The sequence below is a fragment of the Squalius cephalus genome (genome assembly GCF_949319135.1).
Source record: "Squalius cephalus genome assembly, chromosome: 10".
Taxonomy (NCBI): Eukaryota; Metazoa; Chordata; class Actinopteri; order Cypriniformes; family Leuciscidae; genus Squalius; species Squalius cephalus.
The window spans coordinates 34,563,325-34,589,865 of record NC_137131.1 but is presented as its reverse complement, the minus strand read 5'-3'; the positions used below and the strand labels follow the sequence as shown (position 1 = coordinate 34,589,865).

Sequence of the window (26,541 nt, the reverse complement as noted above, 5' to 3'; positions counted from 1 at the left end):
ACCTGAAGAGAATAATTTCAACTTTTCTGTACTTCTAAACACTCCAAATATACAACAAAATGCATTTAAGGGCTAAAAAAGTGGATTTAGCATGATATGTCCCCTTTAAGTCCTATTGTACCGAATTGTAGTTCCACCAGAGTTCCACTGGGGGCGATCGCCCATGAGTGCAAAATGAATGGGAGTCTATGGGGCTAGACGGCTAAATTTGTCTCTTTCACCCGATTGCCATTGAGAAATCTCAGATTTGAATATAGGTTTTGCAAGATCAACATGGGTTATAGGTCGAAAGTTGAATGAACGAGTACTTATGTCCTTTCGATTTCTTACAGGTTAAGTTGTTGTTGCCCATAACACGCTAGCATTCTGCTAATGAACGCTGATTGGTCAGTGAAGGACTGATTACGACCAGAGATACCACTTGATGGCATCTTGTGTGTGTGTATTTTCAGCGTGGTCTTTTAAAACAACAAAACAAAAACTCTTCTAGCACGTGTATTTACCTGTGTCAGCTGTGTTGTCGATGCCTCGAGAGAAAAGAAAGTGCAGAGCGCGAAAGCACCAAAGTGACTGAAGGATTGCCGTAAAGCAGTATCTCTGGTCGTACGATGACGTCATTGACATTTTAAAATACTTTTTAAAGCAAATAAGTGACTCTGAAAAATCGAACACCCAGCAATGTGTAATTTCTTTGCATCTCCTTTCGAATACAACATTCAAATTACTAGAAAACAAATTATATCCTGAGAAAAGTGGATTTTGATGGGTATAGCGCCATAGATCTCCATTCATTCTGCACTCGCCTGCGAGCGCCCCCGCATGGACAGAGACGTGTTACTGCAGCCAGTTCAGAAACCTGAAGTAACCAGAGAGTGCCAATTATTTTCCTATTAGACATTCTCTGGCGGTTCACAGTTGATTATTTCTTTTGGGAGACAATAACTTTATTTATCGTGCACTTTCGACTTTGTAGAACATTTACATTCACAAACAGATATATTACACATGAAGGGGAATATTTGAAAGTAAATGTGTTTACTGCATTAAATAAAATGTAGATAATTTAAAAAGAGAGATTATAATTAAAATGGATAGAAACACCAAGATGAACTAAAAAACATAAAGTTAATAACATTTTATGCAATGTTGTTTTTAGATAGGCCTAAGTGTCCCCCAAATACATATACACAAATACATATAAATGCATAAAAAATGCACACATAGATACATAACACTCTTTCCGAAGAGTTATTTTTCTATTAATCTTTTAACTGGTGAAGATTCTGAAAACATTCTCAAAATTGTAGGCCTAACTTAAATTTCAAGTTCTGTTTTTGATCTATATTGAGATATTATTACTTTAAATACAGATAAATGTATAGATTTTTAGTTATTTTAGATATTAAGTTACCACTGTGGATATGTTATGCTCTAAAAGGTATCATTACAATGTGGCAAATGTATTTTTGTGTGTGATGAACGACTTTGCCTGCTTCCAGGATGTGATGTATGTAGACATCACTTCCTGTCTAAGCAAGCGCGAGTCGGCGAGCAAACATGGCTGCCTCCAGTTGCAGAGGCGTGAGATCGATTTTATGGAAGTATGGGAGCTGCGGGAAGAGTTTATGTGTGTCCCGTTCAAAGACGGCTCCGCAGGTGAAGTACATTCTTATGTTTGTTCCGACACAGAGCTGGGTTTGCGACAAGTTAGTCGTAATTGGTAGTGATGCTGTAGAGAGCAGTATGTCCTTGTGGCTGAATACTAACAGTCAAGTGCTTATTGAGTCTGTATAAAACGTGCAGATTGGCAGAAGTGTACTGTTCTTTCATTGAAGTGCATAGCATACGTATTGAGTTAATAACCTGAACTATTTGAAATATATATTTTATCATGGCGTGACATAATGTCCACTGCCCATGCCAGCTAATATAATACACATGCAATTTTCGTTCAAATATTTAAACAGTATTATAATAACGTTTTAGTACTCTACATTTAATATTGATGTTTCGTCATTTCATATGAACGTGATCACCAAGGCTAAGTTACTTTAGAAGATGTCAGTTTAACATACATTCTAAATCATTACATCTTAAAGACATCTTCTAAACATCTATTTGACATCTGACAGGAAACGTCCTATAGACGTATTGCAGATGAGCAAACACTCTTAAAAATACTCTTCCAGATGTAAACATCACATCAAATAGACGTGTGCTATCTGGGTTGTAGCCTGGTTCAAAGTCACCATGAAATCAAAATCAGTAATTTTTTTTTTTTTTTTTATGGAATATTGCCCTGTTTATTATAAACGATTTATCCATGAACATATCGGCATTTTTTTATTATTGTGTCCTCGTAATCTTTAATCAATAACTCTCTCTTGCTACTACATCTCTTCTCTAATGACATGTTTTGTAGCATGAGGGTGGGGTCACCTGTCACGAGATCGCAGCAATAGCAATCCACAATGATCCAACATTCTATTCAATTCCCCATGGACAAAATCAAGTCCCGTCCTGTATTTTTTCAATAAGTGAGCTGTTTCACTTGGATTAAACTCATGTTGCCAGATCTTCAGACTGGCGGAAGAAGGTCTGGACTGCATAGCAGCTTTCATTGGCCAAGGACCGCTCAGTGGGTGTCTGACTGACATGTAAAGCAAACAGTTAGACTACAATTCGTTTTGTTCAGCATCATGTTTAGTGGCATGGAAATGTAAAATATGTCCCTACAATAATATCAGACTGGTGTTTAAAACTCTTGGACATATTTAAAGAGCCTGTTTAACAGTGTTGTGAACTTAACAAATGTTTGAAAATCCAGAGTTTAGTTGATCCTGACAAGCGCTTTTTGTGAACATGAGGCTTTTTTCCATGAGGGGTTTGCCTCCACAGAGGGTTTGTGTCAGATGGACCGTTAAAGAAAGTGACAAACACATCTTCCGGAAACTCTGGAGAATTCAACCAGATGAGAACTTCGAAAATCCTGAAGTGTTTCCAATTTTGTGTACCATATGCATCAGATTAAGCCGTTCAGCCAACAGTCCGATGGCGTTTCATGATGTCTTTAACAACAGAATTTGACTAAAATTTGTTCTTATGTGTTCTTTTCTTAATTAATTCCAGCTGCCGGTCAGGCAGATTTGTTTGTCATCCTCTTTGTGGAAGAAGAATCTGGCAGCGGCAGGCCCACAGAAATTCACACAGGAGTTCATCAATAAACAGGTGGAGGAGTTTGAAGTTGGTAAACGTCACTTAGCCAACATGATGGGGGAGGACCCAGAAACATTTACACAGGAGGATATTGATGTGAGTTTCTTCACCACACTATTCTATATCCATGTTCAGTCTTATTCTGTTCCATTTACTTTGTTGTAAAAAAAAAAATTACTCTGATGCACAAGTTATTTAATACAAAAAAAATCTAAAATAGTTTTGGGATGTTAACAGATTTGTATGTATTGCACATTATTATTGATGTATAACACTGCACAATATTTTAGGAAATATGGTCCATTCTTCTGGGGTGGGGGGGTGTGTGTGTGTGGGGAGGGTGGGGGGGGGGGGGTTCTGGTTCAATGCTTCTGGTTAAAAAAAAAAACTTACATTCAGGCAAAATCATACAAGTACATTGTAAAATTCTGAGCACATATCCACATTATTCTTAATCTTGAGAGGGAACACCCTCTGATTCATTACCATCCAGTTGCTTTATGGCAATGATGATACAGCAGTGTGAATCATCCGTAAATCTGATCGTGAATCTATGGCATATTTAAAAAAACAAAACAAATAATGGACAAAGTCTGTTCATTTCTTAGGTCTCGTTCACACAGAACGCGTCTTTACTTTGAAAAGCGCAAGACGCTATTAGTGGAAACTTTATGATGTTTTTTAACATTAATATGAGTTCCCCTAGCCTCCCCCAGTGGCTAAAAATTGTGATGGGTGTAAACCAAGCCCTGGGTATCCTGCTTAGCCTTTGAGAAAATGAAAGCTCAGACAGGCGAATCTGGAATATTTCCCTTATGTCGTCAGAAGGGGAGTGGTTACCTCCCCTTTCTCTGCTTTGCCTGCAAAGAGAATTTGGCCCACCCATGAGAAAATGAGCTGCACGAGCGCAAAATTGTTTTTTCCTTGAGAGACATTATGGCTTGAAAACGAGCGAAGCATAGCAGTTGCTCAGTGTTTGGATGTACAAATGAACACAAAAGTATTATTTTAGTTCCTTCATCCGAGCCTCTGAAGAACCAGTGGGTTATGTGAATGTCTGATGTGTAATTGTTCAAGTTCAGACAGATAATCTTTCTCTCAAAGTCGTTCAATACTGTTTATGCATCAGTAAATCAAGCCAGTGACTAAACAATCAACTTCACGTCGTTTCTCTTAGTAGGATGAAAATAATCTTATTTAAACTGTGATTAAAATATATACAGAAAGCGATCAAAGAACAATCCCTTTCCAATCGCCCAAGCTGTCAATCACACAGCGCGAATTTATCTGGATACTTGCCAAAACTCATTATGAAATTAATGACGCTGTTACACTGCCCAACGAAGCTCTTACTGTACTTGCATTGGTGAAAGCATTAGTGAGAGTGCAGAAACTGCGTTGCAATGATAAGATCTTCATTCACGCGATCAACAGACTGTCATCTGCTCAATGCTCATCACTGCAACCTTTTATGTGATGGGAATAGATCTAAATACTTTAGAAACTTCTCACGATTCGTTAATATCGATAGCTGTAATAGTAAAAACGTATAATAGCTGTAATAGTAAAAGTTTTCGAGAGAGTTCTACATGTAATGCTAGCTATTTCATATGCAAGCATGTCAGCCAATCAAAGCAGTGGGCGTTTACACTGAAGTCTCACACAGACACGCCCCTTCAAACAGAGCGTTCAAATCAGAGGCTAAAATCAGCCTAGGAAAAATCCCTTTTATTTCTAAATTATGCAATTTTTTGATCTAAAAAACATACTAAGATTATAAGGGCACCCCGGGAAACATTATAAAATAATAAAATAATCCATGCCATGGGACCTTTAAAAGTTGAACTTATTTTAACTTGAGCGTCACGTTTTTAGAATGGCGTGGCATGTGCAACGCTGCAAAAGTCGCAAAACATGAGGTCAGCGGTCAAAGTCCATCTACCGCGTGTTTACATAGAAAAATAATTAAGCAATAAGCCCCGCGAAGCCGTGTTTTACAGTGGATTTAGAACAGCTAAGGGGTGTTGTTAGGCACGACGCGGAGCGGAGTTAACACCGGAACATTAAAATCAGTTTGCGCTGTCGTTGAGAGAGCAGTTGTCAATATGAAACCGCTTTTCTTTCACACAGTTTCAATATGTCTGTGTTACAAATATTCAAATGATCACAGAAGTACTGAGATAAAAGTTTATAGTTCGAGTATAAAAACTGATGTCTACGGTAGCAACCAAAACATAGTAAATCACCTTTTGAAAGTCGCTTCAAATAACGAGTGTATCGATTTCATCTGATGCTTCAAAACATTCATAAGACGACTGTTAAAGCTGCAGTCTGTAACCTTTTTATGTTCAGAATTTACAAAGTATATATAATGAGCGAGTACATCATAAATGCCTTTTTTCAAACTGTGTTTTTGTCTTATCCTGAATCACTACGGTAAGCCTGTAATAGACGTTTAGACTCTGACTACTTTACACCAGTCGGGTCGGCACCTGCGGAGCAGCCCAGTGCCTGCGTGACTCACCCAGCATAGATATTAACATAGAGGAGTAGCTCCGGCTAAAATGTTCTTCCGCAAGACACATGCAGTTCTGTTTATTAAAGGGTTAGTTCACCCAGAAATTTAAATTCTGTCAGTACTCACTCACCCTCATGTTGTTCAACCCCATAACACTTTTGTTTATCTTCGGAACACAAATTAAGATATTTTTGATGAAATCTGAGAGCTGTCTCACTCCTTCTATGTTATTGAAACTTGCCGGCCCAGAAAGTTAGTAAAGACAATGTTTAAAATAGTCCAAGTGACTATAGTGGCTCAAAACCATAAGTTTATCAAGCAACGAGAATACTTTTTGTGTGCAAAAACAAACAAAAATAACGACTTTATTCAACTATTAATTTTCTTCTGTGTGGGCCTCTGATGTGAGTTCACATGGTGTAATAACGCAGCGCAACGTCAGAACGTAGGCTCACTATTGGCCTGCATCACACACGACCAGCGTCGGCCAATAGTGAGCCTACGTTCTGACGTACAACCCAGAAGCGCTGCTCTGTTACTCTGTTTTCCGAAATATACAATTTAGAATTCAAGCAGAGTGTTTTCATGCCAAAAGTTTAGTGATTGTGCAGTAGTGATTGTCAAACACAAATAAATTCAAGGCGCACATTTTCATTATGCAAAACTATTGTCTTTACCATAAGCGACTCTCTTTTGAACTCTTTTGCCACTCATACCAGCAGCAGAGAAAGGAGCAAACTATCATCTAAATTAGACTGTACTTTGTGGTTGGATGTTGCACGATCACCAAACAGCATTTACAGTATCAAACTCGTGTCAGACTTAAATATTTGCAGGCTATAAAGTGTTTTAGGTTTCTTCTCATCGTGTAAGCACATGTTACTATGAAAAAACCAATGAAAAAATAAAATAAAATTGTATGAAATGAAACAAAAATATTCACAGATGACTGTACTAGGCCTATATACCAAAAATAATGCTAAAAATGACTGATAAAGTAAAATTCTCCCCAGCTTTTCAGTTCTAACAAGTAAATTAAATCATGAGCAATTTCTAAATAAAAATATTCCTTAAGACTGTATTCTATTTTTTTTAACCTGTCTGGATTGTCTTTATTAAAATATAAGTTGATATTCTAGAACAGTGGTTAACCATTTTGACTTTAAGGCCCCCTTTACTCCACAACAATATGTAAAGACTAAAGGCGGGCGTACACTGTGCGAATTCGGACACTCAGGAGGTCATGAGCCATTGCACACCTTTTACGAGTCAGTTAACCTGATAATCGTGTCAAAGCAGGTGGTACATGGCACGACTGCACGGCGAGCCGGCGGCAATCGCATGAGCTTTCGCACTAAACACGGAGACTGGCGCTTTCAATGTTGCTGCTTTAGCTTTATATAGAAAAAAAGGAAATAAAAAGACGAGTGTGCAAATGATTTGGTGAAAAGAAGAGAACTGCACAGCCATTCCTTCCAACAAAAAGAACTAGAGAGAGTATTTGTGTGTGTGTGTGTACCTACTTAACTATATTTTGGTGACAAATTTGTACCCAGAAGTGACCAAAACGTGACAAAATCTCCAAAAACCTCCCTTTAGGGATGTCCTCATTTGTAAATCTGGTATAAAAATATAGTAGCCTAATTAAAAGTTTTTTTTTTTTTTATGTAAAAATGCAGAAAGTTTTCTTTGATGGGTATGTTTAGGGGTAAGTGTGTGTGTGTCAGTGTATGCACACGCTGTAGGGTTGCTGCCATTGGGCTATAACAATATTCATAGATCTAGCCTATGTGATGAGGTTATATGATTTGGCAATAGGGGACAGCCTATACACTGTTCAAAATTGGGCCGACTTGGAACTGTCAACTCGCTGTCAGAGAGAAGAGAGAGCAAGAAGGCGCAGCAGGTTTTGGTGTATCGATACTGCGGGAAATGATGTGTATTGAAAAATCTATATTTTTGACAACACTAGAGGCCAGTCATATGAAATTGGCACACTATGAACACAATGCATCAGTTCTTATGTTCCAATACAAATTCATAATGCAAACTTTATGCAATAAACTAGGCTAGATTGCTAATAAATTATGCATTATGAATTTGTATTGGAACATAAGAAAACTAGAAATGTGAAGTCTGATACAATCATTGTGGTACTCCAAAAGCTGAAAGTTAAGTTATCAACTTTCTGCATGTGTCACATAGAACTTCTGGGACACTTCTGGGACCCGCTTAGAAATTGGCATACAATTACAAACAGTATTTATGTCCGATATTTTATTCTGTGCCAGAAAGAAATGGCCGTAATTGATTTATCCCACTAATTTGGTCCAATTTCTCGATTCTTAACATTATTCCGCAATCTCTGTCACCATTAATGAATTGAGTCCTCAGAGTAAGTGTGGCTAAAAGAAGCTGACACGTACCGTCCCTCTGCCAGCTGATCGGTGGGTAAGAGGTGGAAAATGGCTGCGACTGCAGGGCACAGAGCAAGTACAGGATGGGGCGTCTGTGCCTGAGCTGGCACTGGTGTGTGTGCCAAGCGCTTCAGCCGACATGACGTTCCCGTGAATGCGCTGAAGGTGTGAAACAGCTGCACAGCAAGCGCTGCCAGGAGGAAGTAATTAATAAAGACTGCAAGCCTCACCTGCTTTCTCCCGCTGTCTTATGTCTACTCGCACACACATTGCGTTTGCACCCGTCAGGTGGGCTCTGACGTTCACAGAGACCATGCCACTGAAATTGGGAAGAAATTTGCTGAGTTTTTGACAATTCCAACTTGAGTCAAAGTTTTAAAAGAGAGTGTAATTAAGAGGCTTAAGAAGTTTTGGAAAATAGTGCAAGTTATATGATCTGCGTTTATGTTGTGTATTTTTGGAGCTTGGCAGTGTGACACCATTTATTTCTATTGTATGAATAAAATCAGCTTGGGCATTCTGCAAAATATCGAATTTTTTGTTCCACAAATAATAATACTGATATCAAACATTAGTTTGTAGAAAGTAGATTATGTACTATTCATTTAACACATGGGTTAATGACAAATAAGGGTGTCCAAAATAAAGAAAAAGGAAAAAGGATGGTTGGTTTCATACCATTTAAAAATAATAATGAAACTACTTGTTAATATTTGAAAACCTTTTGTTGAATTTAAATGAATTTTAGTCCATAATTCTATTTATTATGTACACTTCTCTTCAAAAGTTTGGGACCTCTAAGATATTTAATTTTAATTTATTTAAATTTTTAATTTTCAATTTAAATTTGTCCCTGCTGAATAAAAGTAAATGACTTACTGACGACAGCACAGTCCTGAAGTGTCAACCAGTCTCTCCCCTGTGAAGGCCCGCTTCTCCTTCCCTTTACCTCTGTACAGATAAAACGTTGTCAAAATAGTTCTGGTTCACATAAATACGCAGAAGTGATAAATAATTCCGTATTATACATTTTTAAGGCCAGACAATTAATTTGTTGAGGTCAATTTGTAAAGAAAGACTACACGCCTGCGCACATACATATTCAAACGCGCACACCTATAGACTAAACACGTAATACGCATGTGCACGCCGTCAGCGTTTTAACAGGTTTGCATTTTTAAAGCTTGCGCAGAGATAAAAAAAATAAAATAATATATATATATATATATATATATATATATAAAAAAGTTCAGATGCAAAAGCGCCATCTGAAATTTTCTTCTAGAATGATAATTTTTAGCAAGCTCGTATATTTAAGTTCAGTAATTTCACTTAAATGGCAATGAAAATTACCTATTAATTGTCATTTAAGTGAAATTACTGAACTTAAGTATATGAGCTTGATAAAAAATGATCATTCTAGAAGAAAATTTCAGATGGCACTTAGAGGCTTTTGCATCTGAACTCTTCATATAGATAGATACATACATTTATATATTTTCCTCAAGGCTTGCACCTTGGAACCTATTTTAAGGTTTGCGTCCTCAAGCCACCAGGCACTGTTGTGGGAATGAGCGGGCCGGAGCGCGTTAGGGGTTTTCTGTTAGAGTGGTGTCGTGTAAGCGGCCCCTAAGTTAATAACTAATGATCTTTGCAATGGAAGTAAATCAATCAAAACTAACTTTAGCTGGACAATAACTTTATTCTAGAGCTGCTGTAAAGCCAAAACAATCTCTGTTACGGTAATTTCCTATTATCACTGTAAAGCTGCTTTGAAACAGTCCATATTGTTAAAAGCGCTATATAAATGAAGGTGACTTGACCCAAAACTTTTGAACAGTAGTGTATTTTTGAATAAATGAATGGATCAGGATAGATGTCTGAACTGAAGAGATGTCATTTCATGAGCCATATGATCTCTTGGATTTCAACAACTATTCAGTATTTTGCATCATGGCCCTTCCTGACAAGCAGATTTTCCTTTAAATGTGTGGTATGTAAGGGTCAGCGAGAGGGCACAAATGTCATGTAAAATTAAATTACACCTTGGTGAAGGAAACCTTGACTAACTACAGGGAAAAAAAATTATGCTACAAAAAAAGATGGGATGGCAGGTATGGCATAAACATGTATGCCCTTGTCACCTGGGAAGGTCAGGCACTTTTAGGTTTTTGATGCTGTGTTTTCCATGGCACATGAAATGAGTGGTCAGATGTCTAAAAAAATCTGTTTTGAGCGAGTGCGTGTAACAAGGTTGCTTTCCCAGATTGGGCTCGTGTGAAGTGTAGGCAGCAGAGGTTTCTAGAACACTATGACGAGGCTAAACCTCCCTGAGGGATTTGGGCCATATTGCTTTTCAAGGTATGAACAGGTGCTGCCTTCATCTGTCACTGCATCCTGCACCGTTTGTCTGTTCTTCTCTTTGTGTTGCTTTATCCACTCAGTTTCCCTCACCCTTTGGTTTTGATGGCCCAATACATGGATATCTGTTCTCTTGGAGTGCATCTGCCATCACCTTACTTTTTTCTTTCATCTTTTCTGTCTCTTTACCCTGGAAAACGGGGTCAACGACCCAAAAGGTTGCTATTCTGAATGTCTCATGTTATGCAAATGAAAGTTTTATGCCCCGTTCAATGACATCACTGGAATCTGTTAACCTGTTTGGCTGATGTTTAATGTCCCCAACAACATCTGTAGCCCCATTTAGCAACTTGTTAGCAACCACATTTTCAAGACATATGTAAAAGCTTAAAAAATATGGGGGTAGGAGTGAGGTATTACTGGTGTGTTTTTATGTCAGAGCCTGTGTTCACCACCACAAACCTTATTTCAGGCTTTTAACCAAAATCCCATTCAGAAAAGCCCATTGACTTTGGAACTATGGAACTGAAGTACTAAAATGCTGACTTATTTCTGAGTTTTGGCCTACAAAAATACGTCATCCCTGCACCACTCTATAGATATAATAGATCAGTGTAAGAGTTATAATTATATGACATTAAATTTGCCATAAAACGAGTGTGTATTCTTATGTATGTATGTATGTATGTTTGTTTGTTTGTTCAGAGGAGTATTGCATACCTCTTCCCCTCTGGACTCTTTGACAAGCGAGCAAGACCTATAATGAAGGTGAGATTTGGTCCAACTGTTTTGGCTTTTTTTTTGGATAATTAACACAGTCAATATGTTTCTTATGCACCTTTCTTTTTGTTTTAGCACCCAGAGCAAATATTCCCAAAACAGACAGGTATGGAAGAGCTGTGTTTTAACTTTTTTGACACCAAATATAAGAATGCTGATATGTAGTAAAAAAATACTTTTGCCCTGTTCTCTCTTTTAGCTGTCCAGTGGGATGCAGAAGGACGGCCTTTTCACTTTCTGTTCTACACAGGGAAACAGTCCTACTATTCTCTCTTGCATGTGAGTTCCTGCTCTTAATGTGTGTATGTTAAATGCTTACATAAAACATGCAAAGCCAAAGGGCCCTATTTTAACGATCTAAGCGCATGGTCTAAAGTGTCCGAATCCACTTTTGCTAGTTTAACAATGGGAAAAATGGTTGGCGCGCACGGCGCATGGTCTAAAAGGGTTGTGCCTATTCTCTTAATGAGTAATGGGTGTGTTTTGGGCGTAACGTGAAATAAACCAACCAGAGTCTCATCTCCCATTCCCTTTCCGTGCCATGGCGGATTGCTATTTACATGACGGAATTTGCCAGCGGAAAGACTGAACGCGTCTCCCGAGCACAAACGGATCTGCTCGTGTGCGAGGTTAAAGCGCGCAAACAGACCAACTACGGTACAAGCCGGATTCCACCATATCTTTCTGTACACAATATTAATCTTTTACATTGTAATCTTTTTATTTGTAATATTTGGCTAGTTTGTGTGCTGCTGCGCACACAGCCCCTCCCTGTGTGTGTAATAAGCAGAGTGTACGCGCGTTGTGACCTGCCAATAGGTGCACATTACTAACACGCTCTTTAAATAACAAAAAAAATATTGCGCCATTGACTTTAGTTTCAGTTGGTCAATGGCGCTGTCTATTTTAGTTGCCTCAAAATAGCAACGCACCAACAATGCGCCTGAACACATCTCGTTTTCAGATCAGCACACCCATGAGCGCATGCATTTGCTATTTAAACAACGTGGCACAGGACGTGAAAATGATAACTGCGTCGGGCTGAAACTAGCAAAACACACTTGCGTCGCGCTTGGCGCTGCATTGTGCCGGGTGTATGATAGGACCCAAAGTGTTCTAGGTGATATTTGAATGATAGCTGTAGGTCCCATATCTGTTGTTGACCAATAAAACAATTTGGTAACAGTTTATATTTAATTGAAATGCACTAATTTCCCCTATTTTTACATTTCTTAATTTCGCCATCATTTTACTCTCACCTTAAAAACAATAATAATTTCACTGTTAAATGTAAATTTTCTACCATTGTGTACACTATAATATTGGGATGGTAAAAATTTTCCACAATAGCTGATATTAGTGGGGTTTTTTTCTAATTGTTTTCTAATTGTTTCATTTAGACAGAATAGTTACATTCAGGGATTAAAGTTATCCGTCGCTACGATGGATTTCCATCAATTGCAGGGTTCCCGCCTGTCCTTATGTCTTAAATTCACTTTTCATAATTTTAAGGCAGTAAATATGCTTACATTTCTCAAATAATGTAATAAATGTCTTAATTTCAGTTTGAATAGGTCTTAAATTAAGGAAAGATGAGTTGTAGACTATTCACCCTGCTGAGGGGGATGTGATCAAAGCGAAAGCACGTTCCTCTCTACACTCTAAGCGTTCTGTAATCACTCCGCTCTGATTCACTCCGGGTTTTCCATTCCCGCTAGCGGAAAAACTGCTCCGTGTTCACTCCATTTTAAAAGTTATTCTGATATGTTTATTTTTTTTATATCATGAAAGTCTGAATTTATAATACTAAATGTAACGGTTTGGAAAATATTCTACGTTTAATAAATATAATTACACAAAAATGTCCAAATGTAGTGAACGCTCCTATAGAAAGAATGCATAAGAATGCTATATATATATGTGTGTGTGTGTATATATATATATATACATATATACATATATACACACACATATACATACACTCACCTAAAGGATTATTAGGAACACCTGTTCAATTTCTCATTATCTAATCAACCAATCACATGGCAGTTGCTTCAATGCATTTAGGGGTGTGGTCCTGGTCAAGACAATCTCCTGAACTCCAAACTGAATGTCAGAATGGGAAAGAAAGGTGATTTAAGCAATTTTGAGCGTGGCATGGTTGTTGGTGCCAGACGGGCCGGTCTGAGTATTTCACAATCTGCTCAGTTACTGGGATTTTCACGCGCAACCATTTCTAGGGTTTACAAAGAATGGTGTGAAAAGGGAAAAACATCCAGTATGCGGCAGTCCTGTGGGCGAAAATGCCTTGTTGATGCTAGAGGTCAGAGGAGAATGGGCCGACTGATTCAAGCTGATAGAAGAGCAACTTTGACTGAAATAACCACTCGTTACAACCGAGGTATGCAGCAAAGCATTTGTGAAGCCACAACACGCACAACCTTGAGGCGGATGGGCTACAACAGCAGAAGACCCCACCGGGTACCACTCATCTCCACTACAAATAGGAAAAAGAGGCTACAATTTGCATGAGCTCACCAAAATTGGACAGTTGAAGACTGGAAAAATGTTGCCTGGTCTGATGAGTCTCGATTTCTGTTGAGACATTCAGATGGTAGAGTCAGAATTTGGCGTAAACAGAATGAGAACATGGATCCATCATGCCTTGTTACCACTGTGCAGGCTGGTGGTGGTGGTGTAATGGTGTGGGGGATGTTTTCTTGGCACACTTTAGGCCCCTTATTGCCAATTGGGCATCGTTTAAATTCCACGGCCTACCTGAGCATCGTTTCTGACCATGTCCATCCCTTTATGACCACCATGTACCCATCCTCTGATGGCTACTTCCAGCAGGATAATGCACCATGTCACAAAGCTTGAATCATTTCAAATTGGTTTCTTGAACATGACAATGAGTTCACTGTACTAAAATGGCCCCCACAGTCACCAGATCTCAACCCAATAGAGCATCTTTGGGATGTGGTGGAACGGGAGCTTCGTGCCCTGGATGTGCAACCCACAAATCTCCATCAACTGCAAGATGCTATCCCATCAATATGGGCCAACATTTCTAAAGAATGCTTTCAGCACCTTGTTGAATCAATGCCACTTAGAATTAAGGCAGTTCTGAAGGCGAAAGGGGGTCAAACACAGTATTAGTATGGTGTTCCTAATAATCCTTTAGGTGAGTGTGTGTATATATATGTCCATAGATATCGGCGTCAGTTCATACTGCTTTTAACACTTTTCTAAATAGCGGATGCAATGAGACCAGTGTTTCGGTTTAGTCATGCTACGTTCGACATATTGACGGAAATGTACAGCTTTCTGTGCTTAGGGGGCGCTATTACGCATCTTCTAAAAGTGTACTCGATCTCCTGTTCAAAACACAGACGAAGAAGCAGCAGAAACAAGCGATAGCATATGCAAATGTAAAATTACACGACCATCAACATTAAACGGGATATAAATCAAAACTGCCTAAAATGTTACCAAATGAAATGTCGACCTAGGATGAGGTATAGGACTGTGCAAGCTTTAGTGGTGTTGATGGACTCCATCTATGTTTTGATGATCGTTCTGAATTCGATCGGTCTTTGAATTTCTCCGCTTTTTGCTCAATGTTGCTATTTTTATGAACCTTACCCACATTCAATTGTTGATAAAGGAATGCATGAAGCTAGAATAAATGTTTTGCTAGAATAAAAGCGGAGAGTCTGTTCTTTCTTTTGAAATATTGCATGTTCAGATATTCATACAACAAAATATTTTGGGGGGAATGAAACTTTAATGATCAAAAATGCTGGCGCTGGCAGTTTTCAGTTTTTTTTTTTTTTTTCCATTTAATTCTTGCTTTGGGCATTTCTGAAAAAAGAAGTTCATCACTAAATTTATTGGTATCGGACAAAAGTGAAATTTTGTTGTCTTGAAATGGTTTTGGAAGAGTTTCTGCTTTGTCTGGTCTATGATTGAAGAGAGTGGCACAGACCGGGGTGTGGGGGTGGGGCACATCACAGAGAGGTGGGATAGAAGGAGGGGCACAGACAGAGAGAGGTGATCCCCTAAAAAGGGCCTGGATGGGGTGATGGGGGAACAGCCCCTCTGCAGAAAGAGCAAGGCTTTGTTTGACATTTTACTCTTAGTGTGCAAAATCAAATGAAATAGAATGGTTGTTGTTAAAACAAACCGGTATACATCAGAGATTGGAATGATTAAGAAAATGCAAGTGGCAGGTTTGGATTTGTAAGAAGAGGAATGAGAGTTAGGAAGATGAGTGTGACGGAGGTCTTTCTCCTTCCTAAATCCCATTTACAACAGGGAGCATCACACACTTCACTAGGCACGCCAGGGCTTTGTGATATTAGGTGTGCTTGCAAGTGTGTATGTGTGCACATGTGCTGTTCTTTGTGTGTAGGTGTGTGTGCACATCAGCCTCAGGGGTTTTACTGCGATGGGAAGAGCCCCAGAGAGCCTCCTGCGTTAACCGGCTCTTTGTCACCACGGCTAATTCCTTTTCAAAGTTTGTTTGTTTTAGCTTATTTTTCCCTTCTCTACCATTCATCTCTGGACTCGACCTTGGGCTACGACGCCTCTCAGTAGCAGTAAGGAGTTTGTGTGTGTGTGCGAGTTGACTAATGCGCCATTGTCCTCGGTGCGCCCAAGCCCCTCATCCTCCCCTTTGCCCTGCAGTGGCTGGGACCCCTGCTGCTAATTTAAATAGGTATGTCAAATCTCTCTCTCATTCAGCTTCGAATCGCACAGAGGTGCTCTGCGTTCAGAAACCCTGCAGTGTGCAGAAAATAATGTACAACTCTCCTTCCTGCAGACAGCAATATTTTTATAGCCTGAGAAAAAGGAAGCAAAACACATCCAAACTCTTCAGATGGTACACAGATGGTAAATATTGACATTTACCAAGGAGACCTATATTCTGTAGCTAATATATCAGGAGAATTTACAGCTATCAAAGTAAGCCACTTGCACAATCGATTCAAGTAACTAAGTATTCTAGTACGGCGGTGGTCATTTATTAAAAAACACGTTAATTGCGTGACCCTTTTTATTGCATAAAATTAATGATTTCATGTTTAAAGTTCTTAAACTAAGATAGGGCCTTTTTTTTTTGGTTTGGGAGGTGATAGATTTTAAAGGGATAGTTCACTTTGAAATTAAATTTTGGTATGTTTTAGCTTACCTCAAGGGCATCCAAGATGTAGGTGTCTTTTTTTCCGCAGTAGTTTCAATTTTGATATTTTTAGGTCAAACCTTTCTTGTCTGTCAGTCATATAATGCAGGTCTGTGGTCACTGTCTCAAAGAGCATGCACAGAGTCCAAATTAAAACAATTCCCCATCGTAAGTACACATTGATGGCCTAAGACACGAAACGAGTGGTTTGTGTGAGAAAACGAACAGTATTTATATAGTTTATACCTCTTGTAACACAGCCACGTCCAAGTGATCCGAGGGCGCGCGCGCTTCCTGCTGTGTGACGTGTGCACAGACTGGTGCATAGATATATACACTAGATGTCGTACATTCGTTCCAATGAACTGCCGTAGCCAAGGCGACATCTAGTGTATATATCTATGCACCAGGATATATCAAAATTGAAACTACTGCGGAAAAAAAGACACCTACATCTTGGATGTCCTTGAGGTAAGCTAAAACATACCAAAATTTTATTTCAAAGTGAACTATCCCTTTAAATGGGTTGGGAGGTGTGAAGTTTTACTGGGATTTTTACTTGCTTCTCTGTCCCCATTCACATATATTTAAATTTTATTTATGTTTTGTGCCATAATAAATAAATAAAAATGTATTTAATAATAAAATAATTTTATTTTAAAGTAAATGTATTTAAAAATGTTGTTTATGTATTTTACTTTTATTCAAAATGTTGACTGGAAGTAGCTACAATGGAAAGTTATTATTTTTCATTAATGCCCTTTTATTACGGATATATTAAATTGATCTAAAGTGACAGTAAAGACTAGGGCAGGATATTGACACAAATTTCATAATTCGATTAGATTTTGTTTCAGTTCTGATTTTGATTCAATTCGATATCGATTAATTGGGGTATGTATCAGGTACAGTTCAATGCAAATTTACTAAAAAAAAAATCTCTCAACCAATGCTGTAATATACAGGGAACCCCAGTTGGTACATGACTATAAAATTAAAGCTTAAAATGAACTGATTTGTGTAGGCTATACTTACATTTAAATTATACACACGTATATAATAACAATGTTAAAATTGAATGACAATTATATTTCTACTCCTTTCTTGAAATGGCTATAAACATTTAGATGGTTGCTGTCATAAAAACATGATGGATTTATTCAAACATTAAATATTGAAAAAACAGATTAAGTAAAATACAAACAAACAAGACAATTACTGACTGCTGTAACTTGTATTAAAGCGGAAGAGATGATCGGTTCACGTGTGCTTGAACTGAGGCGCTACAGCGATCTGTCACGACTCACACCACATTAAATATTACCAAAACGGTATTTATTGTTTAAATTTCATAAATAAAAAGGGCAAAATTGTTTCACGGTTTCCACAACAATATTAAGCAGTTTTCAGCTGTAATAATAAGAAATTAAACTTAAACACCAAAGCAGCATATTAAAAATGATAAATGAAGGATTGTGTGACTAATAACTGGTGTAAAATATATTAAAATAGAAGTAATTTTAAAGCTGCAGTCTGTAACTTTTGGCGCTCTAGCGGTTAATGAACAGAACTGCATGCGTCTTGCGGAAGAACATTTTAGCCAGAGCTACTTCTCTCTGTTTATGTCTATGACGAGTCAGGTACTGGGCTAACTCTGCAGTGGTACGACCAAAACCAGTCTAAAATAGTCCCAATATAAACTTATTATAGGTGTAACGTAGTGATCCAGGATAAGACAAAAACACGGTTTGGAAAATGGATTCATGATGTACTCTTTTACACACACACACACACACACACACGCGCGCACACACACACACACACACACACACACACACACACACACACACACACACACACACACACACACACATATATATATATATTAAATTCGATATTGATTATAATACTGTCAACTAATTGCAGTCTTATTGAGCAAGAGACTTTTTCAAAAACAAAAAAAATCTTACCGACCCCAGGAAGTACATTTATAGGCTATATATTTTCTGGTTGCTCCAAAACAGATTAGTCATTCTCACAATTTGAAGAAAAAAGTGTGTTAGTCAGTTATCATGCAACAACATTCAATGGATCACAGAAAACCAAGTGTTTAAGTTTGCAAAGCATGAACATATCAGTAAAAGATCAATAAGTTTAATATGTAGTGACAATTTAGACTCTGACAGTTTTTCTTGCGTTTATCAACTGGCCTAAAAATCCCTCACACATATCCCGGGCCTACAGTTCTTATTTTTGAACGCTATAGTCCTGCTTTACAGTTTAAAAAGCCTGTCACCTTTTCATAGAGGCATTGCCTGTGTGTTTATTCTTAAATGTGAATGTGCATTAGCTGGACTAGCCTAAACATTATTTTATTTTTGCATAATTTAAGATAAAGAATCACCAGTTTTGACACAAAACTGTGTCATATTTATAAATGAAATATATTATTTAAACTTAATTTCAGGCATTAGCAATAGCTACCCTTGTGCTTTACCAAGATGGCTGTAGAGTGGACTGACTGGCAATGGCAAAGACGTCCATCTGACACATTTATACTATTTATACCAAAACTTATTCACAAAAAAAGCACAAGCAAGGTCATAAAACACAGGCTCATGATGTTAGTACTTCCTGCTTTTAACCGCAGGCCCTTCAACTTTGATCTTGTGCTCATTATACTGTATTTTCAACTTAACCTTCAACAAAAAATCCCATGTGCGCTTTGGGAGGAGCAAGTCTGTACAATTTAACCATGATTTGTTGAATACAAGGAGCCCTGGCCAACCAAAAGGCAACAGTGAAAGTTGATATTAAAAGCTGAGACCAAGGAGCCTCTCTCCCCTCCTAAAGGCATTTGAATTTCTCTGGATTCGTTATGGCGCTGTGATCACGAACGTGTAACGCGCATTCCCCCAGCTTTTTTCCTCCCTCCCCCCTTTCTTTTCTATTACTCCTCCTTTTTTGTGCTGAAAATTGGTTTTTGCCCGATGTTTGCTTTTTTGGCGAGTAGCGGTGGATTATACGCACTCTATCAGGACCGAATTAAACAAACAGCTGTGGGATAATTGAGGGGGAAATGAATTCTCGCACAGGCGTGAGGAAGGTGGCGACGTGAGCTGCATGCCAGCGCCGGGCCCCGCGTCAGACCCCTGCTCCAGCACCACCACGCCTGACGGGCACTCCAGGCTCATGGGCGCGATGCCAATTTAGACAAGTGTGCCCGAGGATGCCATCCTGCTCCGCATGGCAGATTCTCCTGTCAAGAGGACGTGCGAGTGAGTGTGTGTGTGTTAGAAAGGAGAGAGAAAGTGTGGGGGGTTATGGCCCAAGTGCTCCCCAATTCAATTTTCCCTCCACACACACACACAATTAAATTCAGCCAGAGCCGGAGAGAGAGATGAGATCTGCCTTCATAATAGAGACTGTGTGTGTGTGTATCTGTGTGAGCGTGTGTGTCGGGGGGATTTTCAAATCCCTGCTTTTGCTTCACTGCATCTTTTCTTTTGAGGGATTCCTGAATATCTATGAAGAATACCTCGTCCTTCATTCGGTGTATTCATTGACTTATTAGTCAACAGAGACCACGCTCAGGATTCTTGCATCTTTTTTTGTGTGTGTTATTTCTGCTCTTACAGAAATAGCTTTAAAACTGACCACTTTCCATTTCTCTTGCCATTCTAGGATCTGTATGAGAAGATTCTGGCCATTGAGAGACATCAGGACAAGATGAGAAATAAAGGTCTATTTACGTCAGACACCAAACAAATGTGAGAACTTCAAAACTTCCTGCAAGAAAAACATTTACTTGTATGCGTTTAGCAGATGTTTTATCAAAAGCAATTGGTCAAAAAGCCAACAATATTTGTAACATACAATGCCAGTACATCTAGGTCCGAAAGAAAGCTAGAGAATTTTCGTTCTTTCCTCAAAATGATGATTTGAATGGCTAAACTGTGTTTGTTTCCTCTCAGAATGCTGACTGGGAGCAGGTGGCTGTTAAAAGAGGAAATGGAGGAGCATCTGGTTGAGAACGTTTCGGATCAAGACGTAAGAACTGATAAAGTGTGTATTTCAGGATGAAAACACAAGAGGGTGCTGTTGGCGAACTAAGTGAATTCTGTTATTTTGTGTAGTACACGCGGTTGATCCAGCTGATGGAGAAGTTGTTGTCTATGCCCTACTGCTCTCTGGAGGAGGAGTTCGTGCTGAAGTTTCGCAGACAGCTGGAGGTTCAGTCCAGTAAACAGGAGATTCCTGTGATACAGTACGACCCGCAGGGAGTCGCTTTCAGCGTCGCTGATGGTACGACGTAATACCCACATCTCAAATACACAGGCTGATCAAATATGTTCTGGTTAAAATATTAGGTTTTTAGATTATTCGATTTTGCGAACACCATAAAAGCTTTTTTCCAACTCTACTGACCGTCTACTGTAACTCTCAGATCTCAGCTCTGTAATCAAATGTGTACGGCCTGATAATCATTCTGAATCTGATTGTGTTTATTTGCATTTATTCTGCACTTTCAATAGCAATGATAGCCATTTATATAAGGGGATTTATGAGAATATTGATTCGAAATGCCGTTTTTATGTCTCTGGTGCAATAGTGCATTATATGAGTTCTCCAAATAAATTGAGACGCATGAAAAATGTGTGAACATGAAGAGTTTAGGACAAAAATATATTACTATCGCACAATATTATTCACAGGACAATTATGAATCAATTACTATAATATTGTGTTGGGCTGGGTGGGTTCTGAACCATTGTGAATTGAAAGTTTAATATTTAAATATTAAATTGTCATTCAACCCATGTGCAGTATTAGTTTGCAAATCCTTAAATAATCCATTATATTGTAATTTGTAATTATTTTTTTAAATGGTATTAACGTTTTTTTTTCATTTTTTATTTTCAGTTTTAGTTATTTTATGTGCTTTTGTCATTTTTATATCTATTTTTTTCTAATTTATTTACATTTCAGATTTTGTCATTTAATACTTCAACTTCAACTTTTTCAGTTAATTGTAATAACTATTTCAGTAAATATAATATTTATATTTTATTTTATATTGTTTTATTATTTTAGCTTTATTTCAATGGTGTGTTAAGATACATTGTCAGGTTTGACATCATTCAAACACCATTTGTTTCTGTGTGTGTATTGTGACCGTGTATGATTATACAATTTTAGCTTCAATGATGTACTATAAGTTTTTAATAATATTTTTTATTAGTTTTTGTTTTTATATTGTCCATTTTATTTTTAATATTGTCAATTTAATTATTCATTTTAAAAGTCATTTTATATTTCTCATTTTTAGTAGTTGTCTCTATGTAGATTCATTTTTAATTTCAGTTTTAGTTGTTATTTTAGTACATCAAGTTAAACTAAATTAAAATAAGAAATGTTGCCTTGGCAAATAGCTCAAATTAATTTAAAAAAGGTTTTCATATTTTATTTAACAAGTTAACATTTATTTTATTTCATGTAACAGTTTTTTTCTTTAGTTTAACTATAATAAAAATGAGATTTGAGAGCTATTGATTCTTATCTGTTCCTCACAACATGAGCGACAGTAAATTATGACAGAATTTTCACTTTTGGAAGAGCTATTCCTTCAAGTCTTGCGATCCTGCGAGTAAAATCAGAGATAAAGAATTTCTATTCTGCAAGGTTGCAAGGTTGTCTCAGTTAATTCTCGCATAAAACTCTCTCCGTTTCTTCTGTACACACTCACTTAATTCCCACATCACTCCAGCTAAGTCTTTCTCTCTCTCTCTCTCTCTCCTTCCCACAGGCAGAAGGAAGTCAGCCAAAGCCAGTATCACCCTCAGAGACAGCGGCTCTGGGAACGTCACAATCAACGGCAAGAACTACCTCCGCCACTTTCCCATACTACAAGACAGGTGTGTGTGCCTCAGTTATGCATCGCACCTTTATGAAAAGATCCTTTTAGCATATCAAGAGCTTGAATATTTGTTTTTACTCTAGTTAGTATGCCATAAGTGAGACCCGCGACAAAAATGCTCAAATCCAGCATTTGTGGTCCAGGGTGCGTGGTGTGTGTGTTGAGTTTTTTTTTTTTAATGTGGTTGAAAAGTTAATTACACAGATGAGTGAGCCGGAGACCGGCTGCCCGCCCTTATCACTCCGTCCGCTTCACACAGACCTAATTGGAGCAGGAGGGGAGCGTTGCTCTGTGTCAGCACTGTGGGCCGTCCTGCAGGCGAGCGCACACGCTTGCGTCGCGTCCTCTCAATAGTTCTTACGGTGGCGGGATTATCGCTTTGTCTAAATATGAGGATACGGTCCTCAATGGGGGATTTGCAGGAGTGTCATTCATACAGATGTTGAAAGCTTGAGTAGTCCAGTTGAGAGAGACGGTCTTAATTCTGCCTTTTACTTGTTTCTTTCTCTCAGGGAGCAGCTGTTGTTTCCCCTGCACTTTGTGGGCATGCTGGGCCGGTTTGACATCGAGGGCAGTGTGGAGGGCAGTGGTCACTCCGCTCAGGCTGGAGCTCTGCGATTGGCCATCTCACGGGCGCTGCTCAGCTTTGTGTCTGAGGGACAAGTGGAAAAGATGAGGCAAGGTGTGTGACAAGAAGCCCATAACGTCACAGTGTGGTAAACCATAGAAAAGGGCAGAACATGTATTTTAATAATTAGTAGTAATATTAGGCATTATTTTGGGGTTTTGCCAGATGGGGTCTTGCTTTTTTACCAATAATTGTGGGGGGGTTATTATTCTTGTTAATATTTAGTTTAGTTTAATATTAGGCAAGGCAAGGCAAGGCAAGTTTATTTATATAGCACATTTCATACACAATGGTAATTCAAAGTGCTTTACATACTATTAAAAATAATCAGAAGAAATAAGAATATACAAAACAGTTTAAAATAAAGAAACGAGAAAGAACTAAAAATAATTAAAACAGTTTAGAATAAAGAACAGTTTAAAATAAAGAAACAAGAAAGAACTAAAAATAATTAAAACAGTTTAGAATAAAGACTAAAATAAGACACAGGATAAACAGTCGGACAAACAGTGACACAGTGCTCACAGTGCTATTAATGACATTGGCAGGTATATTAAAGGGATAGTTCACTCAAAACAAAATAAAAATTGTCATTACTTACCCTCAAGTTGTTCGAACACAACAGAAGATATTTTAAAGAATTTTGATGATCAAACAGTTGACGGAAAAAATACTATGGAAGTCAATGGCTACCGTCAACTGTCTAGTTACCGACATTCTTCAAAATATCTTCTTTTTTGTTTAACAGAAGAAAGAAACTAATACAGGTTTGGAACAACGTGAAGGTGAGCAAATGATGACAGAATTTTCATTTTTGGGGGAACTATCCCTTTAACTGCACTTGCTCTGCAAGGCCTAAAGCACAGGTCCAATATTTTGACAAGTTTCCAATAGTGAAAAATAATAATTTACCATCTTTACATCTAATACCTCTTTTCTCTGGTAGTCATGTCACAGATGCTGTTAGTTGACTTGAAGTAGTAGAAAACTTTGTCATCATCTGTTTTCTCTGATTACCCAAACAGCTGGCCTGCTGACCGCTGATCCCAGGATCAAGGAGAGGAAGAAACCAGGGCAGGAAGGAGCACGGAGAAAGTTCACATGGAAAAAGCGCTGAACAAGAAAGGGGCAAGACAGGGCTGGAAACCTGAGAGAGGACACAACTTCTCTCTTTCACTGGATCATTGGGTTTTTCTGTGGACAAATATACCCTGCTGATCACAGATATAAACCAGCCCTATTGCTTTCATCAGTTAAAATTGACAAAACGTATAGCTGTTGGACATCTGTGAGCTGAAAGGAAACCTTTAACATGACATTTAATTGTTCTTTTCTGTGTGTGATTGTGTATATTAATGTTGGTAATATAAACATCTTTCAATAAACTATTTTTTTCATATGTGAATATTCCCAGGTTATTTTTTCAAAAATGAACCCAGCTGCGAGATTAGATAGAATAGTTAGATTGTAATGCTTCTAATTACCACAAGAGGGCAGCCAAAATCTGCTTTTGAAATTAATTCACTTTTGACAGGGTCGTTAAAGTTATGCGTCTTGCTGTGTTAAAATAAAAAAAATGACAACAAGGGTTAAGGGCTTCTGCACTATTTGCTTATTCACCTAGCATTTCCCTCTGATTTTAAGGGTAGAGATGGGATTAGTACTACATTTTCTGAAAGGAATGTTCCAAGATCAACAAAATGTTGAGGAACATGTCTGTCTTGGCAAAATCGTGTTGAATGGAAGTTAACTGCCAAAATATTTGCACAGTTGGGTTTCACTGTATATAATTATTCACATAATAGAGCTTTTTCATTTTCTCCATATAAATTCTTTGCATATTAATGTTACTATATTGCACTAATGTAGCTATTTGGGCTTTTATTACATTGAGTAGCTACAGCGTGTTCGCTAGACATTTAGTATTTTCAGAGCTAGTTTTATTGATTTAGTTTTGTAATCAAAAAACACATAAAAAAAAAGCTTTAAACTGATAGTCCTAGAACAGAATATTATAAAATATGTAAAATAATAAAATCAGAATAAAAGATTGATCCCATTTCAAATAACTGGGGCACATAATTGAAAATGGTTTTGTCCTCCATCACATTACTTGGTAAATATCTTGGTCAAGATTCTGCATTCTAGAGCAGTGTCCTGGACTGGAGGATGAAACATGCTAGTGTGCAAATATTGAGAAACATCAACCACTGCCCTGGCCTTTAACCATGACAGCAGTAAGAAGCCAGTGAGTTGGCATGAAAAACTCTGTATCATGACCTTATAACCATTTGAAAGTGCGTACTTAAATCGCAGTTTGGTTCTCTGACTCCAGTGGTGTTTTTGGTTGAGAGAAGACAGAAATGTGTGATCATGGATGAAAATACTTAGGGGCGTTTCTGTGGGAATTATTTGCCCATTCATCCAGTAAAACATTTGTGAGGTCAGGCATCGATGTTGGATAAGGCGGCCTGGGTCGCATTTACAATTCCAGTTTATCCCAAAGGTTTATTTGAGGTTGAGTTCAGGGCTCTGTGTGGGCCAGTAAAGTTCTTTCACACCAAACTCATCCAACCATGTCTCTATGGACCTTGTTTTTACACTGAGGCACAGTCATGCTGGAATAGAAAAGGGCCTTCCCCAAACTGTTCCCACAAAGCTGGAAGCATAAATCATCTTGGTATGCTGAAGCATTAAGATTTCCCTTCACTGGAAATATGCCAAATGTAAAGTTTGTACATAATGGCATGGGGTTGTTTATCATGGGTTGGGCTGGGCTGGGCCCCTATCCCTGATAAACAACTTCATAGCTACCACTATACAAACTTTACAGTTGGCACAATGCAGTCAGGCAGGCAACGTTCTTCTGGCATCCGCCAAACCCAGACTCACCCATCAAACTGCCAAACAGAGGAACGTGATTCGTCACTCCACAGAACACATTTCCAGAGTCCAGTGGTGGCATGCTTTACGCTTGGCATTGTACTTGGTTATGTGAGGCTCACATGCAGCTGCTCAGCCATGGAAACCCATTCCATGAAGACCGCCGCAGTTTTTGTGCTGATATTAATGCCAGTGGAAGTTTAGAACTCTTCAGCTATGGAATTAGTGTTGATTTTATACACCTTATTTCAAGAATTAAGGGGCGTGTCCCAATACTTTTGTCCATATATATATATATAATTACCATATATATATGGTAACACTTTAGTTTAACTAGTTGCTTATTAGCATGCATGTAGTAAGATACTGGCTGTTTAATAGTACTTATAAAGCACATATTAAAGGAGAACTCCGGTCAATTTTAACATTGAGCTCATTTTTTTGTACATTTGGAGTGCTGTCAATACAGAGAACAACGACAAAAATCGGTGTTGCCTACACCGAGTTATTCTATTTTTAAAATTTGCACCCTGTTGACTTCAATAGGGCAAGTAGTAAGCCTGCTTTTTAGCCTCTTAACATCCTTTAAGTGTCATTACAAGTGCACAGAAAATGTGAGTGATTCCTTCCGAGTGA

General features: G+C 38.1%; 2 protein-coding genes across 2 annotated transcripts in view; both read left to right on the top strand.

Annotated features, from left to right (window-relative positions):
- Nucleotides 1–26,541, top strand: part of nck2b (NCK adaptor protein 2b) — a 469,107-nt gene that overhangs the window by 321,275 nt on the left and 121,291 nt on the right. The window lies entirely within an intron of this gene.
- mrps9 (mitochondrial ribosomal protein S9) lies at nucleotides 1,509–24,425 on the top strand. Its single transcript, XM_079883392.1, has 11 exons — nucleotides 1,509–1,656; nucleotides 3,130–3,312; nucleotides 11,218–11,280; nucleotides 11,368–11,398; nucleotides 11,492–11,571; nucleotides 20,162–20,247; nucleotides 20,452–20,527; nucleotides 20,614–20,782; nucleotides 22,284–22,392; nucleotides 22,907–23,076; nucleotides 24,048–24,425. Exons 1-11 carry the CDS (start codon nucleotides 1,558–1,560, stop codon nucleotides 24,137–24,139), a joined length of 1,158 nt encoding a protein of 385 aa, XP_079739518.1. The 5' UTR covers nucleotides 1,509–1,557; the 3' UTR covers nucleotides 24,140–24,425.